The sequence below is a fragment of the Myotis davidii genome, unplaced genomic scaffold (assembly GCF_000327345.1).
Source record: "Myotis davidii unplaced genomic scaffold, ASM32734v1 scaffold217, whole genome shotgun sequence".
Lineage (NCBI taxonomy): Eukaryota > Metazoa > Chordata > Mammalia > Chiroptera > Vespertilionidae > Myotis > Myotis davidii.
The window spans coordinates 1,874,632-1,891,429 of record NW_006290034.1 but is presented as its reverse complement, the minus strand read 5'-3'; the positions used below and the strand labels follow the sequence as shown (position 1 = coordinate 1,891,429).

The 16,798-nt window shown below is 41.1% G+C and overlaps 1 protein-coding gene across 1 annotated transcript in view; it reads left to right on the top strand.

Annotated features, from left to right (window-relative positions):
• The first annotated feature begins 2,010 nt into the window (after positions 1-2,010).
• SASS6 (SAS-6 centriolar assembly protein) overlaps positions 2,011-16,798 on the top strand; it is a 17,982-nt gene continuing 3,194 nt past the window's right edge. The window contains exons 1-13 of the mRNA XM_015563511.1: positions 2,011-2,097; positions 3,586-3,665; positions 4,078-4,182; positions 5,079-5,250; positions 5,854-5,919; positions 6,741-6,860; positions 9,614-9,805; positions 10,500-10,694; positions 10,793-10,882; positions 10,961-11,140; positions 11,473-11,554; positions 12,510-12,643; positions 14,877-15,005. Of these exons, the coding sequence (XP_015418997.1) occupies positions 2,011-2,097; positions 3,586-3,665; positions 4,078-4,182; positions 5,079-5,250; positions 5,854-5,919; positions 6,741-6,860; positions 9,614-9,805; positions 10,500-10,694; positions 10,793-10,882; positions 10,961-11,140; positions 11,473-11,554; positions 12,510-12,643; positions 14,877-15,005 (1,632 nt within the window). The remainder of the gene's footprint in view (positions 2,098-3,585; positions 3,666-4,077; positions 4,183-5,078; positions 5,251-5,853; positions 5,920-6,740; positions 6,861-9,613; positions 9,806-10,499; positions 10,695-10,792; positions 10,883-10,960; positions 11,141-11,472; positions 11,555-12,509; positions 12,644-14,876; positions 15,006-16,798) is intronic.

Below are 16,798 nucleotides of genomic sequence, written 5' to 3'. Positions count from 1 at the left end.
GAAGCCCTGCAACTCAGTCAGAAGCATATCTGGGGTCAAGTCATTTCACCTGATCTCAGTGTGAGGCCATGCCCCATGTTTGTTTCTGTTTGTAACCCTAGCACCCAGCACAGTACCTGGCTTAGAGTAGCTTTCAATTTTTTGAATTGAGAGTTTAAAGTCATAGCTTCTAGGCAGCAGAGTTGGGCTAGAATCCAGGTCAGCTAATGCCAGATTTACCTGACAAGGAAGATGTTATGTAGATGTATGCATTGTTCAGAATGTGGCATTAATTTTGGAAAATAGCATTTTTATTGAGGTTTTATTGATTTGTTTCATAATGTTCCTGTGACATTAGCCATTACAATGGGTAAAATAAGATTTCTGATTTCAGGTAGTATATCCTCTGAAAGCACAGATTTTTCTACAAGATATTTGGGAGGCATGGGGGAGTTGAAGGAAACATGGGGAATAGGTTTAGTCTGTGGGCCTTTCTTCCTTTTTTCTCCCCACATCTAATGGATATAAGCATTTGGAATATATGCAACAAAAGCATTAATATGATTGGAAAACTATTACAAATTTGGAAATGAGAAGGTTCTCTCCCCCCACCCCCCAAGAATGCTTAATTTAAGTGGAATTGGAGTAGGACTCTGATCTGTTTTACATATATTGCTCTCCATACTAGCAAAACAGAAACAAAACATTCTGTGGGTTTAAAGATAATTCTTCCTATTTTTGTGGTGTTCAGAGAACAGACACAAGTTATGGTAACCTCATCATATGAGCTAGGATTTTAAGCCAATGTAAAATTATAAGTCAGAGCATAAAAAAATCAAAGCACTTGAATCTAGCTTTGGTCAGCTCTTACCAGGTTTCCCATCTGGGCGCATTGCTCTGTCCACACTTTTTATTTCTGTAGCATATAAGTAGTGGTGGGCTGTGGGAAAGGTTTAAAACACACCTTTGTAAGAATAACTTAATATTGAACAAATTATTTGTTTCTTTCTCTTTCCAGGTTACTTATTTGATTCTAGCACAATAGTTTGAGAATCATTTATGTAGAGATGTTTTTTCACTAATATTTTCCCTTTATTTCCTAATTATTTAAATATCTTTGTTCCATTTGATTAATGTTTATGAGCACCTTTATCTGTATGCCTCTGTTCAGTACTGGATTCTGCAGGGTGCCGTATAGAACGTGGAAAGCTACAGTTTCTTCCTTTTAGGGCCTAGAGTGCCTCTAGAACAGCGGTTCTCAACCTGTGGGTTGCAACCCCTTTGGGGGTCGAACGACCCTTTCACAGGGGTTGCCTAAGACCATCGGAAAACACATATATAATTACATATTGGTTTTGTGATGAATCACCATGCTTAAATTATGTTCAATTTGTAACAATGACATTGGGGGTCACCACAACATGAGCAACTGTATTGAAGGGTCGTGGCCTTAGGTAGGTTGAGAACCACTGCTTTAGAATAAGATAGGTGGTAACCTGTTGGTGATACTTCTGTGCATGTACTGCATGGAGTGTATTGAACAGATGTACTTTGTGGATCTGAAAAAAAAAATTTGTGTGTGTGAGGGGAGGGAATATGTTATCCTAGTCCTTGACTCAACATTGCAGTATCTTAATATTACATCCCATTTTAAGTTTTTTAAATGGAATCTCTCATAAATCATTTGATTATTTGAATTGGTAATTTTTTAATGTGAGAAGTTATTACATTGATGGTTTACCTTTCAACAGATGCTGTTTCAGCATCAGGGTAGTAAGGTTATAGTCCAGGCTAGTACTAGGTCTTCCCCTTCGCTTATCTCTTTTAATCCTCAGGACAATCCCATTTTACAGGAGAGACAAATCTAGCCTCAGGTTACAGACCTGATTACTACTTACTAGTGGGAGAAGAAGAACTTGAACTTCGAACCTAGGGTCCTTTCCCAGCATCTCACACGTGAGGAACACCTCACATGTGAAGACCCTGTAGCTAATATAGGAGGGGGGTAACTGTGTCCTGTGACGGCTTCTGATGGTCGGGCTTGTGTCTTCACACAGGAGAGTCAGTGTTAGAGTGAGCATTGAGCTGCAAGCAGTGTCCAATCCGGTTCACAGAAAGGTGGGTATTCACTTCGATTTTGAACTATGATAATTTCTCTTACATTGCAGGTAATTATTTTTGTGATCTAAGAATGTGAGATCTCTTTACACCTATTTTGCTTTTAATTTGGGGCCATTTTGGACTTGCCAGTCCCGAGTGGGGGAATGAACTACGATAACTAAGAGATTATGATGCCACCTGTTTCTAAAGCACAGGAGAATCGGGGTAGGGAGGCCGGGTCCCTGAGGTTTGCCCAGGACACTTATGATGCTAGAATACCTGTTGCTACCCTAGAGAGTTGGCATTTGCTGGTGTGCATGTGAGAACGGGATGGATGAATCTCTGCAGGGAGATATTCTTAAATCTTTCACTTTGCCTTTGGAAGAGTGGCAGTTAGAGCATCGGTCCTAGATGGTCTTCAGATGGATACAGACTACAGAGCTGAGAAGTAGGGCATTGTTTTCTCCACCACGGCTTTCTCTAAAACATCAGGGACCTGGGAGTACTGGCAGCAGCTTCAGTTTTTTACAGCAGCTTGGGGTGGATTTCAGGAAGTGCTTCCATTGCAGTTGCTTGAGAACAGGGCATTCTGAGGCAGAGCAAATGCCTGGATTGCTGATTTTTGGAAGAGATTATCCATGTTCTTCCTATGCGTGCCATGGGAGCCTTCATTTTCCAGGTCTCCTCATGGGTGGTGTAGGTTTTTCTAGGACCCCTAACAGTTCCTCAGTCGCCACAAGTAGGTTTCATGTCAAGTGGAACCTTATTCTGATCCCAGTGCTTGCTTCGTTATTGTCTCCATCATCTTGTCGCTCTGCCTGTTTTCCTGACACCCGTGTCCTCTGAGTCCGTGATGCTGGTGTACGTTTCTGTCAGCTTTGGCTGCTGTGAGGAGCTGGCACACGGTCAGCTTGATCTGGAAGCAGGTCTTGATGAGAGGTGTTGGTTGACTCCTTTGAGACTGAGGCAGGTGGGTTCCACATGAGGCCATCTGGAGCAGGAGGGTGGCCCAGAGGAGGAAGCCTGGCAGCATGTCACCTGATACCCCGTCCACTGCTCCTTTCCCAGGGTGGACGGTTGTGATTTCTGCTCATGTGTTTGCCACTTTTGAAATACCAGACAATTAACTTGCAGGAAACTGAAAATATAATTGATTATGGTATAGTCAGTGGTAAAGAATATTTTTGTCATTGTGTCATAGTGTAGCAAGGGCTGGGTTAGAATTTTCCCAAGGCTCGGCTAGGATGATATTCCTAAACTTAAAGCTCCTAGCGTTTAATTAACTTCCTAGCCCCCTAACACCCCCCTCCCCTCCCCCCCGCCCCGTGGCACTCAAGAAGCAGAATAAACCCCCTGTGAAGATGGAAGTCTGTAAGACTAGGGAAAGCCAGCCACTCCCGGAAGCAGAGCCAGCTGAAGGCTGACGTGGATGCCTTGATGTTGGGTGATCTCACTTTTTACTCAAAGGTACAGCTACTAAACACATTAAAAATCACTCTCTTTTAGGATTTAGTTATCCGTCTGACCGATGACACTGATCCATTTTTCCTCTATAACCTTGTTATATCGGAGGAAGATTTTCAGAGGTAACTAAATTTACTTTTCTGATCTTTTATTTAATCTAGGAATCAGTAAGTTTTTAAGTTCTATGAATGTATTAGTACTATTCTCTTTGAAACACATACATACCTATTAGGAACATTTAGGGATTTGGGGAATACTGGACTCTTTATAATTACTCAGAACGTTTTTGGGAAAATAAGTATTTCATAGATTATTAGAGTTCTGCTTACAGTAGCTCAGAAATTTGGATCTTTAGCTAAATTTATTGACCTTTTCCCTCTCATTGAATAAATTTTATAAAAGTCAAAGTTCCCTAGTTTATTAAATCTTGATTATACATTGTTAGTAAAGAAAAAATCATCTTCCAGAGTGTTAATTATAATAAAAGATAGTAGTTAAATTTTCTAAAAATATCTTTTCCTATTTTCTGTGTAGTTTAAAATTCCAGCAAGGTCTTCTGGTAGACTTTTTAGCTTTCCCGCAGAAATTTATTGATCTGCTTCAGCAGTGTACTCAGGAGCATGCCAAGGAAACCCCAAGGTGAGTCTCAGAGCACCGCGTCACCTGCCTTCTCTCAACACCAGCCTCTGTATAGGACAGGTGGACGGCACAGGATTCTCTGTGTGTGACAGGTGTCCCTGTCCATCTGAAAAACGGGGGTTCCAGGGCTCCAATAAATCCTAAATTTATTTAATCTCACGATTAAAATCAGCAATATTTTCTCTTAATTTTCATTATCTGAAATATTTAATAGCATCAAGTGTATGTTTTCATAATGAGCTTGGAAAAAGAGAATAAATGTGTGTGTGCGTGTGCGCGTGCGCGCATGTGGGCATGAGATGCTGACGCCTGATCCTTTCAGTGTAAACTTCTCCAAGCTTCATCTGTTGCTTCTTCAGCTGATGGTTGTTGATCACATCAGTTATGTCAGCAGGGACTACAAAATTATGCTTTTCTAATCCTATTCTTTCTATATTTATTGGTTATAATTCATTCATAATCAAGAACTTACCCTCATCAATTAGAGAGATTTGATTACTCTGAAAAGTCATACAATAAAGGATAAATGCTTAATTCTTTTAAATTGTCAATTTTTAGAGTAAGAAGTTGGTACAGTAGTTATTTTTGTGGTTTCAGTTTTTTATTTTAGTTCTTTGCTTTCTCTCATGTGTCTTTCATCGTGAAATCATGGGCATTAATATATTCATTATGTTTCAATCAGTCATTTTTCTTATCCAAGTTACACGTTTTACCATTTACACCAGTTTATCACATTTTACCGTTGGGAGTCTTTCATATTGGCCCCTAGGATTCCAGTATGCCCCCTTTCGTGATCCTTCTAATCATTGATGATCCACTGAGTCATGGAAGGTGACTCAGTGGGAGAGTTTCACTATCTCATAACCATGCGATAACATGACCCTTCATTTCCCAAGGTTTCTGCTGCAGTTAGTGTCTCCAGCGGCTGTGTTGGATAACTCTCCTGTCCTTCTAAATGTGGTAGAGACAAATCCTTTTAAGCATCTTACACACCTCTCACTAAAACTTCTACCTGGCAGTGATGTGGAGATAAAGAAGTTTCTAGCAGGCTGTTTGAAATGTAGCAAGGTAAGATTTGAATTCAAGGTATTCTTTTTAAATAACTACCAAAGGACTCCGATAAACACTGAAGAGCTATATTGTTTTTGGTTTTGGTTTTCTGAGTAAGATGTCCAGAAATTTTTGTAACATGTAACGAGTTTATTTATTTTTCATTTACTCAAGATACAAAGACAGAACTGGACCAGGAACTGAGAAAGTTAGGTCCCAGGGTTTTTACTTCTTTTCTGCGATCTTGGGCAGGTCACTTAAACTCTGGGTGTCATAGTTTCGTCAGCTTATCGATACGTGTAGGAATATCTAGCCCATCTTAAATTGAATGAAATAAAATAAGTGCAAATAAAACAAGTGCTCTGTACCAACATTGGGAGGCCTCTTAAGCGTTTTCAGGAAGTCTCCTTAGTCAAATGCTGTAGACCAGTGCATCTCAAAATTTAATTGCACACAAATCTAGGGATCTCGCTGACGCAGATTTTGACTCAGAGGTCTGAGGTGGGGCCTGTGATTCAAGTTTCTAACAAACCCTAGCCTGATGTTGAGGCTGTACTTTGCTAAAGTTTGAGCAGTAGCATAATTAAATTGTAAGCTACATCATTTTATTTTTATAAACAGGAAGAAAAATTATCATTGACACAATCGCTAGAGGATGTTACTAGGCAACTGAATTTCACACAAAAGGTAAATCAGGTTTCATTTTTCTTTGTAAGTCATCCAAACGTTGGCTCTGAATTGCCTCTGGAATCCCATCCAGGCTTCTGTGTATTTTTTTTTTTTTAAAGCATGCTATCACAGAATTCCTCCTCCTTTTTCCACCTTTTTCCTACCAGTTAGTTATCATAACTGGATGCTTTATCTCTTCGATATTTTATTCCATCCAAACACTTTTATTATTCCCAGCATGTGGCACATTTCCTCCACGTCTTCATTAAGTAAGTCAACGTGGAGTGTCTGTTGCAGGTTCCTTCTCTGCTCCTCTTGTTTCCCTCATTCCTCTTGTCTAAAACGGCCTTTCAGTTTGTCTGTAAACCTTCCCCTTTTGTTATGTTTAGAATTAATTCCTCTGGTAGGTTTGTTTCAGTCAGAGCTATTACCTTTTGCCCCAAGTACTTGAAATTGGGGACCACACTCTCTGATAACCCGCTATTCTGCACAGCACAGCCCACCTGGGGAGCCTGTGCCCAGGCTTCCCGTGTTAAGTGAATGCTTCTGACTGTCTGGCTCCAGCGGGGTTTATACTTCTTCATACCAGAGGAGGGGACTGGCTGGGGAAGAGCCAGATTTAACTGAAAGGTTACAGATAGACAAGCTTGACCGGTGGGCCGTTGCAGATCTGAAACTGCTTTTAGTCTAATCTTGATTTCCTCAAATTCAAAAAATCTTTGCGTATATCTTGAAAAGCTGTGGTTCCGTTTTCCTTGATATCCTTGTTATATTGGCCTGTTCTAACCTAATGAGCTGTTCAAGAGACTCTTACTATTTTGTATTGAACTCTGATGCAGACATTATCAGAAAAAGTTCAAGAATTAGATAAGTTACGGAATGAATGGGCATCCCACACAGCAGAGTTGTCGAGTAAGCATTCCCAGGAGCTGACCAGTGAGAGGGAAAAGGCCTTGCAGGTATGAACATCAGAGGGAACGGGGGAAATGTTTTGTTACTGCTTAGTCATAGTGTTCATTATAAAAGTAGTGTGTGCTTACTTTAAAGTGTTCGGACTTCACAGAGTCTAGAAAAATTGTCTCCTTCAAAGTCGTACTACCCAGAGATAAACTATAAATATTTAATGGGTTTTTCAGACTTTTCTCCATACTTGTAAATAATATGTAATTTGTAAATATTTGTTTATATTTATAAAACTTGAAATGTGTAAACTATATATAATTATAGATACACTAGTGGCCCAGTGCGAGATATCACGCACAGTAGGCCGCCTCGCTGCTTCTGCGGGAGCCGGGAGGGAGCCGCGCTGCTTCGGGAGGCTGGAGGGAGCTGCTGCCGCTGCCTGCGGGAACAGGGCAGGGACCTAGAGGTGCTCCATGCATCTCCTGGTGACTGGTTGTGCACACAGCTCCACCCCTCGCTGCGCACAGCCCTGCCCAGCCTGTTGAACGGTCCTTACTGTGACGCAGTAAAGGACAATTTGCATATTACTTCTTTATATATGTAAATAGGTGTGTACACACATTGGGCTTTGGTTTTGTCCTCTGCTAATGAGATCCTCCTGGATCTATTGGCTGCAATGTTTATTCACTAACATGACATTGTAGGTATCATTCCTTTTTGGTTCAGCTGTTCCTTTTTAGTGGCTGCATAGTATTCATTGTTTGGACATAATAAATTATTTAACTGCTTACCCAATTGATGGACATTTAAATGCTTCATATTTTTGATTATTATAAATAATACTGTAATGAACATTCCTTGTTTTTAGAGGTGAGATTGCAATATACCCAGATAAAATACTAATGGATGTTGCATACTATAATGTCAAAGTGGCTGAAGGATTTGCCTTCCCTACTGCATTTTCTGATAGGTTGTGAATCAGTCCTTTGAGACTTTAAAGCCAGCTGCTTTGTTCTCCTCTTGCTGATAGATATTCTGTGGGGCAGTGATTAAAACTTTGATGTGTATCAGAATCATCTGAAATAAAGTAGAAAGTCTAAATGATGTAATTCTGTCCCTTAACTTTCAAAAAAAATCTCACACACTCACTCACACTCACACACACACTCACTCACTCACACTCACTCACACACACACTCACTCACTCACACTCACACACACACACACACACACACACACACACACTCTCACACTCACACTCACTCCAAAATGGTGATGATCACTGGGATAAAACCTTTGGCCTCGGTTGCCGTGAGCGTGTGTTACCCCTAGCCGGCCGCAGTTAGCGCCTCTCCCAGGCCTTGTTTTCTGGATCGCCCTTCAGTGTTGTCCTCCAGGGTGGCACTTGCAGTTCTATCTGGACTCCTACTTGTTTTGTCTTTTTTGCTCCCTTCTCCCCTTTCCAGTTGTTAAAAAACGAGGGAATTTGTAAAATAGTAATGTAACATTCCCAAAGTATTTTGTGAAAAATTCCTGCACCTGTGATAGGAATTTTTGAATGGGTATAACTTTCCTGGAATGCAATTTTATTTATTTTCATTATTTTTATTTTTAAAAGCAAAACTTTATTTAGAAACTCACAGAGGTGTAAAAAGTGAGCCATGGAAGAATTGAGCCAGCTCGGCTGGGTGGGCTCAGGAAACAAGTTACAGAGATAAAAGAATGGCCTTTGGAGCTCAGGAGAAAGAAAAAAGGGGAGGGAGGGAGAGGGGGGAAGAATATGCTGTAATGCAGTTTTAGAACTTGTATCAAGCTTTATATTTATTCACATTCTTTGACCTATAAATCATAAGGAAATAGTCTGAATTTTGGATGTATATCTATGTACAATGATAGGAATCATTTTATTTGTAATTGTGAAAAATTGGAAATTCAGTGACCACAGTAGCTCAGGGATTAAATGAAGGAAGGTACAGCTATGGGTGAAATGTTGTGCAACTACTCACATATTTACAGAGTTTTTTTTAATGATGTGAGAAGGTGCAAATGGTAAGGGAATGAAAAGCATGATTAAATTGTATAAATAGTTTAGCCCTAATATGTTAAATTTAAATATGTATGGGGGATGTTATTCCTAAATCTTTAGAATGAGTCCCTGGATGAGATTATTGGTCATTTGTGATTTCTTTGTGCCTTTAATAGCATATATAACTGTCATAATCAAAAAAGTATAGTTTATTTTTAAAAAGTATTTAGGATTTGATAGTGCTCAACAGAAATTATTAAGATATGTTTGTGGTATGATTCAAATAGGCAACATGGTATTACACAGTTAATACCATGTTCAGATTTTATTTTAGCTAACATATAACTACTAAATGTAGGGCTGAACTAATGCACAATACCTTGCTGATTTCACAAATTTAGGTGTGTGGTTTCTTTTGTTGTTGTTTTTTTAAAGCAAATACTATAAGTTCCTTATGTACCCGCTCATTTGTTTCAAACTGTTCTACAGTTTGCTTTTTTACTTCATCCTATATTGTTCTTCCCTGAACTTGAAGACCATTACATCTAAACGTGTGTTTAGGAGGAGCAGAAGTTACGAGCGAGATTAGAGTGTCAATCTGCCTTTGTTGACCTTACCTGCTCCTTCATGAAGTTCATGATTGAAAACAGCTCCTCTTCAAAACAAGGACCTCCTATAATTACACAGAAGAATAACTGAGATTGTTTTTTTCTTCACATCTTCTTGTATTTGTACTTCTGGTTTTTCCCTTTGAATTTGGTACTCTATTTTATTATATAATAGGCGCAGGTGCAGTACCAACAGCAGCATGAGCAGCAGAAGAAAGAGCTAGAAATCCTCCATCAGCGCAACACCCAGCAGCTGCAGAGCAGGCTGTCCGAGCTGGAAGCAGCTAACAAAGACCTCACCGAGAGGAGATACAAAGGCGACTCCACCATCAGGGAGCTTAAGGCAAAGCTGGCTGGAGTTGAGGAGGTACCGAGCGATGGGCTTGGTGCTTTTCCCCGATGGAAGGAAGTGTGAGCGAAGGAGAGAACTGTTCACTCTTGACTTAGGTTCTCACCCTTGGTTCTCTTCAAAATCAGTTAGAGGGGTCTTACCGGGCCTCGCCCAGGCCATACCTCATACTAACTGATCAGAAGCTCCCGAGGCTGGAACCAGGCATCGGGACAGACAGACCTGGGAGATATTTCGGGTTGGGTTCCAGCGCCCCACAATACAGCGAGTGCGGTGGTTTTTAAAACTCGTCAGGTGATTCAATATGCACATCAGCTTGAGAGCCACTGTGTAGATGGTGGAATGTTAAGGTTTTTAATTTATTAATCTTATGTATTTTGAAATTCTGTTATAATCAGTATGTATTACTGAAGTGATTTTTAAAACTGTAGATTTCAAGACAAATTTCTTAGCTAGTTTTTTCAAGTTGTAATTTATTCACAAGTTAGGATTGTTTTATTTTCCTTTGTGATTGGGTTAGTTTTTAGCCTATTTCACAACTGGATTCCGAATCTATAAGTTACATATACCATTAGACTTTTGTATCCTTCAAAAAACATCAGTACTGGAACTTCAAAATTATTGAAGACTTTGTATTTTAAGCTTCTTAATTATAGGTAAGCAGACCAGCAGCTTGGCTTTTTCGCAGTGCCTCATTATTTCCCGCCTCCAGGAGCTGCAGCGGGCCAAGCAGGAAGTGCTGTCTCTGCGGAGAGAGAACTCGACGCTGGATGCCGAGTGCCACGAGAAGGAGAAGCATGCCAATCAGCTGCAGACAAAAGCGGCTGTTCTAGAGCAGGAGCTCAGGGACAAGGACCAGCTGGCCCTCAGAACAAAAGAAGCGTTTGACACAGTCCAGGAACAGAAGGTCTGTTCACAGTGTGTAAACAAACTGACGATCCCATTCATAGTGATGCTTTTCCTCAAAAAGGGCCCTAATTATTCATGTTTTTAAAAATACATCAGGTGGCTTTAGAAGAACACCGTGAGAAAAATCAGGTACAAATAGGAAAACTTGAAGCAACCATAAAATCATTATCAGCGGAACTGCTTAAGGTTTGTCTTTGAAAATTTAACAGAATGTTAATATTGTATTGGATTATGTAGAAATATACATATGAAGCTCTTTTACAGGCAAATGAAATTATCAAGAAGTTACAAGGGGATCTGAAAACTTTAATGGGGAAATTGAAACTGAAAAATACAGTCACCATTCAGCAAGAGAAACTCTTGGCCGAAAAGGAAGAAAAATTACAAAAGGAACAAAAGGAATTACAAGAAGTTGGGCAGTCTCTCCGAAGTAAAGAGCAGGAGGTGGAGAACGTTTTATGCTTCTTTGTGATTATTTGTAAAAGATAACCCATTTCCTCAGATGTATAGTTCAGATTTCTACTTTGTTATAGTCGAGAATGGCTTTGGCTTCTTTTTTGTTTTTCAAAGAGCATGACTAGATTCAACAGAAGTTAATAACTTATTTTTGTTTGAAAAGTTAGTTATGACTCACATACCTTTAGTGTTCATTCCCTAAATAGGTGAGCCTTCATTACTTAATAATAAGAGTAATGAACTCTTAAATTAATATCAGTCAGTACATTTCTTCAATTTTTAGTGTCTTTTTTATACTTATGAGGATTGACTTATTTCAGGTATGCAAATTACAAGAACAATTAGAAGCTACAGTTCAAAAACTTGAGGAAAGCAAACAGCTTCTAAAAAATAATGAAAAGTGTAAGTATATTACCTTTATATGTAAATGAAATTCATCGTTTTTAGTCATAACCTTAATATTATACTTAAATTCATAGAAAAGTCTAGGAAAATCAGGATATTGATATATGCAAATAATTTCTGCTCAAAATATACTGTCTTTTGCCTTTGCTATAGTAAATTATATCACCTGCCCTATAAAACAGTTACCATCATTAAAAGAAACTATATCACCTATATCAGTGACTCAGTGTTAAAATATTAACTATAATTTACTTTTAAAATTCTTCCCTCTTTTTTAATTGCCGTATTTACCTAATAGTAATAATATAAAGTATTTGAAACTAAAATACAAAACTAAGCCTTTAACATTTTTCTGAGTTATTATATTGGTTGTCAGGTATGAGTGTGAACTTTAAATAAACTGTAAGATACCATTCTTGAAATGAAAGCCTTCAAAGAGATCCGTGACTAGCAGACACATACTTGGGGAAGTAATAGAATAAGGAGTTCTGTGTGCTAAAATAAGAATCGTTTTTTTAAATAAGAATCTTAAATGACAAAAATTTAAATTAACCTATATTGTTCTTCTGTTATATAAGGCAGTTTTAAAAAATTTAAATTAAAAAAAAACCTTGGCATAATTTTTAATATTTAAAATTATTAGGAAAATCCTATATAATAAAGTGATAATATGCAAATTGACCCTCACGCCATAATGCCACCACAAGATGGCAGCACGCACAGCGGGGGGCCGGGCAGTGGGGGTGGGGTCCGGTGGCTGCTCCATGGAGCCCGGAGGCAGCACTCCAGGACTCGGGGCCATCCAGCGGCATGCCAGCCACAGAGGGTGGGACTCCATGACTCAGGGCGGTCCCATGGCGCGGGGGTGGGGGTCCCTGGGTCTCGCTTCGTGCGACGGATCACTAGTAGCTTAATAAAGTTCTTTCCCTTGTTTCCTGTTGTTTTCTATAAGTGATCACATGGTTAAATAAAGAACTAAATGATAATCAGCTAGTGAGAAAGCAGGACGTGCTGGGACCTTCTGCCACTCCACCGGTACATGCTAGCAGCACGATCAGAAGTGGACTGTCTCCTAGCTCTAACATGGTAAGACTTAAATGCAGGTGGGAGAGGTCTTAGTAAATTCCCTAAAACAAAAAGTATCCCCAGGTGGTCACGACGTCTCCATGACACCAGCTGGTGCTGGTAGCCTGGAGTCCACAGTCACTAGCACTGAGTAGAGTATGTCCCTGCAAGTGGAACAGGTGGACTGCTCTAACAGAGAGGCCGTACTTCCAGGGCACACTTCTCGTAAGACGTTAGTAGATCTAGAAATCATTCAGTATTAACTACAGTACTGCCAAATGCGCTGAAAACTTACACACACTCACTCACTCACTCAGGAGGCCTTGGGAAGGGAACTGCGGTGGAAGGGACCTCAACAGAATCCTATCGGAAAGAGGAAAGCCCTGTTAAGAGGCTTGTCAACTCTAGAGTCTAGAAAAAACTGCTGCGAGGTAGAAGCTTTTAGCTCCCAGAAGCAGAGCCCTTGCTTTTCCCGCCAAGAAATGGCACCTGGGTGTTGTGAGGAGCTGGACTGGGTCTCCCAGCTAGGCCTTGGGCCCACCTGTGGAACCTACGCATTTCACAGTGTCGACATCGGACAAGTCCACTCTGACTGTGCCGTCTTAAGACAAAAACAAGACCACTCCAGCCCTGGCTGGTGGCTCTGTTGGAGTGTTGTCCAGTGCACAAAACGTTGCAGGTTCAATCCCCGGTTGTGGCGCATATGGGAGGCAACTGGCTTTTGTTTCTCTCTGTCCCTTCCTCTCTCCCTAAAAAAATTAATAAACATATCCTCAGGTGAGGATTAAAAAAGAAAAAGGAAAAATGACAAAAATCCAGACATTGCCAAACCAACAAAATGGGCAACCATCTTATCCTTGGTCACATGAGTGCTTCATTCCTAGTTACAGCTTTGGCCTGAATGCATTTCTCCTGCCTTTAGGGGAGATTTACTCAGCTACCAGGCAGACAGCTACCCTCACCTCCTGATAGCCTCCAACCCACAGGAAAGCCCCACGTTCTGGAACCGTCCCTGAAGTCATCCAGCACATGGCTGTCATTCCCGTCAGTACTTCAGCAGCCGGTGCTTCCTCATGGTGTGCGGTTTCCCTCACGCCAGGAGCAGTAATCAGCCCAGTGTGCCCACCCGTAGGTGTGGTCTGTGATCCTGGCCAGAGAGCATTGGCAGAGGGCCTCCAACTCAAGTGCCTAACTGAGTTTCAATCCGCTCTAGTGAACCAGGTAGTACCTGGTGTTAAAAGAAGGGAAAGGAGCCCTGGCCGGTTTGCTCAGTGGATAGAATGCCAACTTGTGGACTGAAGGGTTCTGGGTTCGATTTCAGTCAAGGGCATGTACCTCGGTTGCAGGCTCCATCCCTGTGCAGGCCGCAACCCATCAGTGTGTCTCTCAAATCGATGTTTCTCTGTGTCTCTCCCCCTCCACTCTCTGGAAAATTCAATGGAAAAATATCCTCAAGTGAAGAGAAAAAAAAGGGGGATGTGGGGGAAGGATTTCGGCTGAGGTACAAAAGGTGGAAAGAGGTGCCTGGTGCTGAATTACGAAGTTGAAAGGACTCCTCATCAGCCATGTGAAGGGTGTTTTTGTCATGCAGCCATTGATGTACACTTACTACAGATTTGTGTTTCAGTTGGGCTCATTAAATAAATTGTTCCCATGACATTGGTTAACGGTGTCGTTACTATAATGAAAATTATTGGTAAAGCAAATAATGGTCTCCATTAGTCAGTTTAAGAACACTGATGCTCTTATTTCTACTCACTGGCAGAAAATGATTTTATCCCTGATTGGTTTATTGATCTGTGAATCTACCCATGGTCCCCCTTTTAAGGACGGGTGTGGGGCATTAGATCGAACCAAGATGCTTCCGAGTCTTTGTCTGCTAGTTCCAGGAGCCCGGCAGGTGGGGCTCAGCTGGTTGAGCATCGTCCCATGCACCAGGAGGTCACCCGTTGGATTCAATTCCCAGTCAGGGCATGCGCCCGGGTTGTGGGCTCAATCCCCTTCCTCTTTCTGAAATCAGTAAAAGAATTTTTAAAAAAATAGTTTGAGGCAGGTCCAGTGGTTGGTCTGTTGAGCTACCCCAGCCTCGTGGTGTGTAACAAAGCAGAGTTGTGTGGTGTCGTGATGAACAAAACGCCTCTGAGATAGTGCTGTTAACTCAGTTATTATAGCAAATGCTAATGTCTCTCGGATCAGCAAATGCTTATTTAGAAGCAATTTCTCATCCTTGAATGTTGTGTGTGTTCATTTTTAGGTTGACGGTAGGCTGACGTACCCAACTTGTGGCATCGGGTATCCTGTCTCCTCTGCATTTGGTTTCCAGAACACCTTCCCTCATCCCGTGTCTGCCAAAAATGCCATCCACCCGGCTTCAGGACCAAAGGTAAGAAAATCAACACGGAAGGAAACATATGTAGCCAGTTACTAGCTTATAAATCCATTTTATCTTTAAAAACTGTTCTGGTCAGTTGTATTAGGTAATGTGTTGGATGAGTACATCACTGACTGTCTAGTGCAGTAATGGCGAGCCTTTTGAGCTCGGTGTGTCAGCATTTTGAAAAACCCTGACTTAACTCTGGTGCCGTGTCACATATAGAAATTTTTTGATCTTTGCAACCATAGTAAAACAAAGACTTATATTTTTGATATTTATTTTATATATTTAAATGCCATTTAACAAAGAAAAATCAACCAAAAAATGAGTTCAGAGGTGACACGCGTGTCATAGGTTCACCATCACTGGTCTAGTGTGTAAGTCAAAATCATAGGACTTTCTTCTCGTACTTGATGGAGTTGTGGTCACAGCCTGCTTTGGAGACTGCTGACTGGGTGGTCTTGTGCGTGTGAACGGTGCCCCTACATTCAGCTGGCGCTCTGCTACGAGCCAGTCTTCGCCCAGTGCTTAGCAACGGTCTCTGGCCTTATGCAGTCGATTTGTAGGATAAATTCTGGAAAGTAACTGGGCCGTAGGCATTTTGGCTTATCTGGCATGTCCCTGGTAATTAAGTGGGGAACATCTTTTTATATATTTATGGGCTATGTTTCTTTTATTAAATTTCTGTTTATCAGTTTTATTCATCTTTGGGCGATTTAATCCTTATAAAATGATGTCATGAATGTTCTTTATATGTTCCATTTACTGTTGGTTTTATATCTTTACTGTGGTTATTTCCCTATTTTGGACTTGTCTTTTTAGTCTCTTCCTGGTGCCTTTTTAACTTCAAACTTTACGAAGGTATAATTTACATACCATAAATCTCCCATTGTTGAGTTCACAGTTTAATAATGTCAGTCAGTGTATACAGTTGTGAAAGCATCACAGCAGGCAGTGCTAGAGCACTTACACTTTCCTCGGGGTTCCCCTAGTGCTTCCGCAGTGAGTCCCCTCTCGTCCCCAAGCAGCTAAGCGACAGCTGATGTGCTCTCTGCCTCTGTGACCTGCCTCGACACTTGATGTGGGCCTCGGCAGGCTGTGGCTTTCTGTCTTTCCGCTCAGCACCGGGTTTGAGGTTGGTCGGGTGGTGGTGCGCATCAGTGCCTCACTTCCGATTGCTCGTGCTGCTCCTTGCGTGGGGAGGCCACGCTTGCTCCTCCCTCTGCCATTGGATGGGCGTTTGTGTCATTTCCAGTTTGGGGCTGACTCCACTACAGCTGCCGTGAACGTTGGTGTGCAGCCTTTGTATTTCCCTGGGGTGAGTACCTGTGATTAGAATGACTGGGTGGGGCAGATATTTAATTTTTAAGAAACTGCCCAATTTTCCTGAAGTGTGGTCTAGTATTTGGTAACATTCTTTTTGTTTTGTCCAGTTTTCTAATTGTTTATGATGGGTGGTCAGAAACCATTATGCATTGATATCTGATACTATTTTCCTCTCTTTTTGCATGTTGATTTTTTAAAAAATATATTTTATTGATTTTTTACAGAGAGGAACGGAGAGGGATAGAGAGAGGGATAGAGAGTTAGAAACATCGATGAGCGAAAAACATCGATGAGCTGCCTCCTGCATGGGGGCCCCCTACTGGGGATGTCCCCGCAGCCAAGGTACATGCCCTTGACCGGAATCGAACCTGGGACCCCTGAGTCCGCAGGCCGATGCTCTATCCACCGAGCCAAACCGGTTAGGGCTGCATGTTGATTTTTTATAAGGAGTTCTAAAACCATCTTGTGTGGCTCTT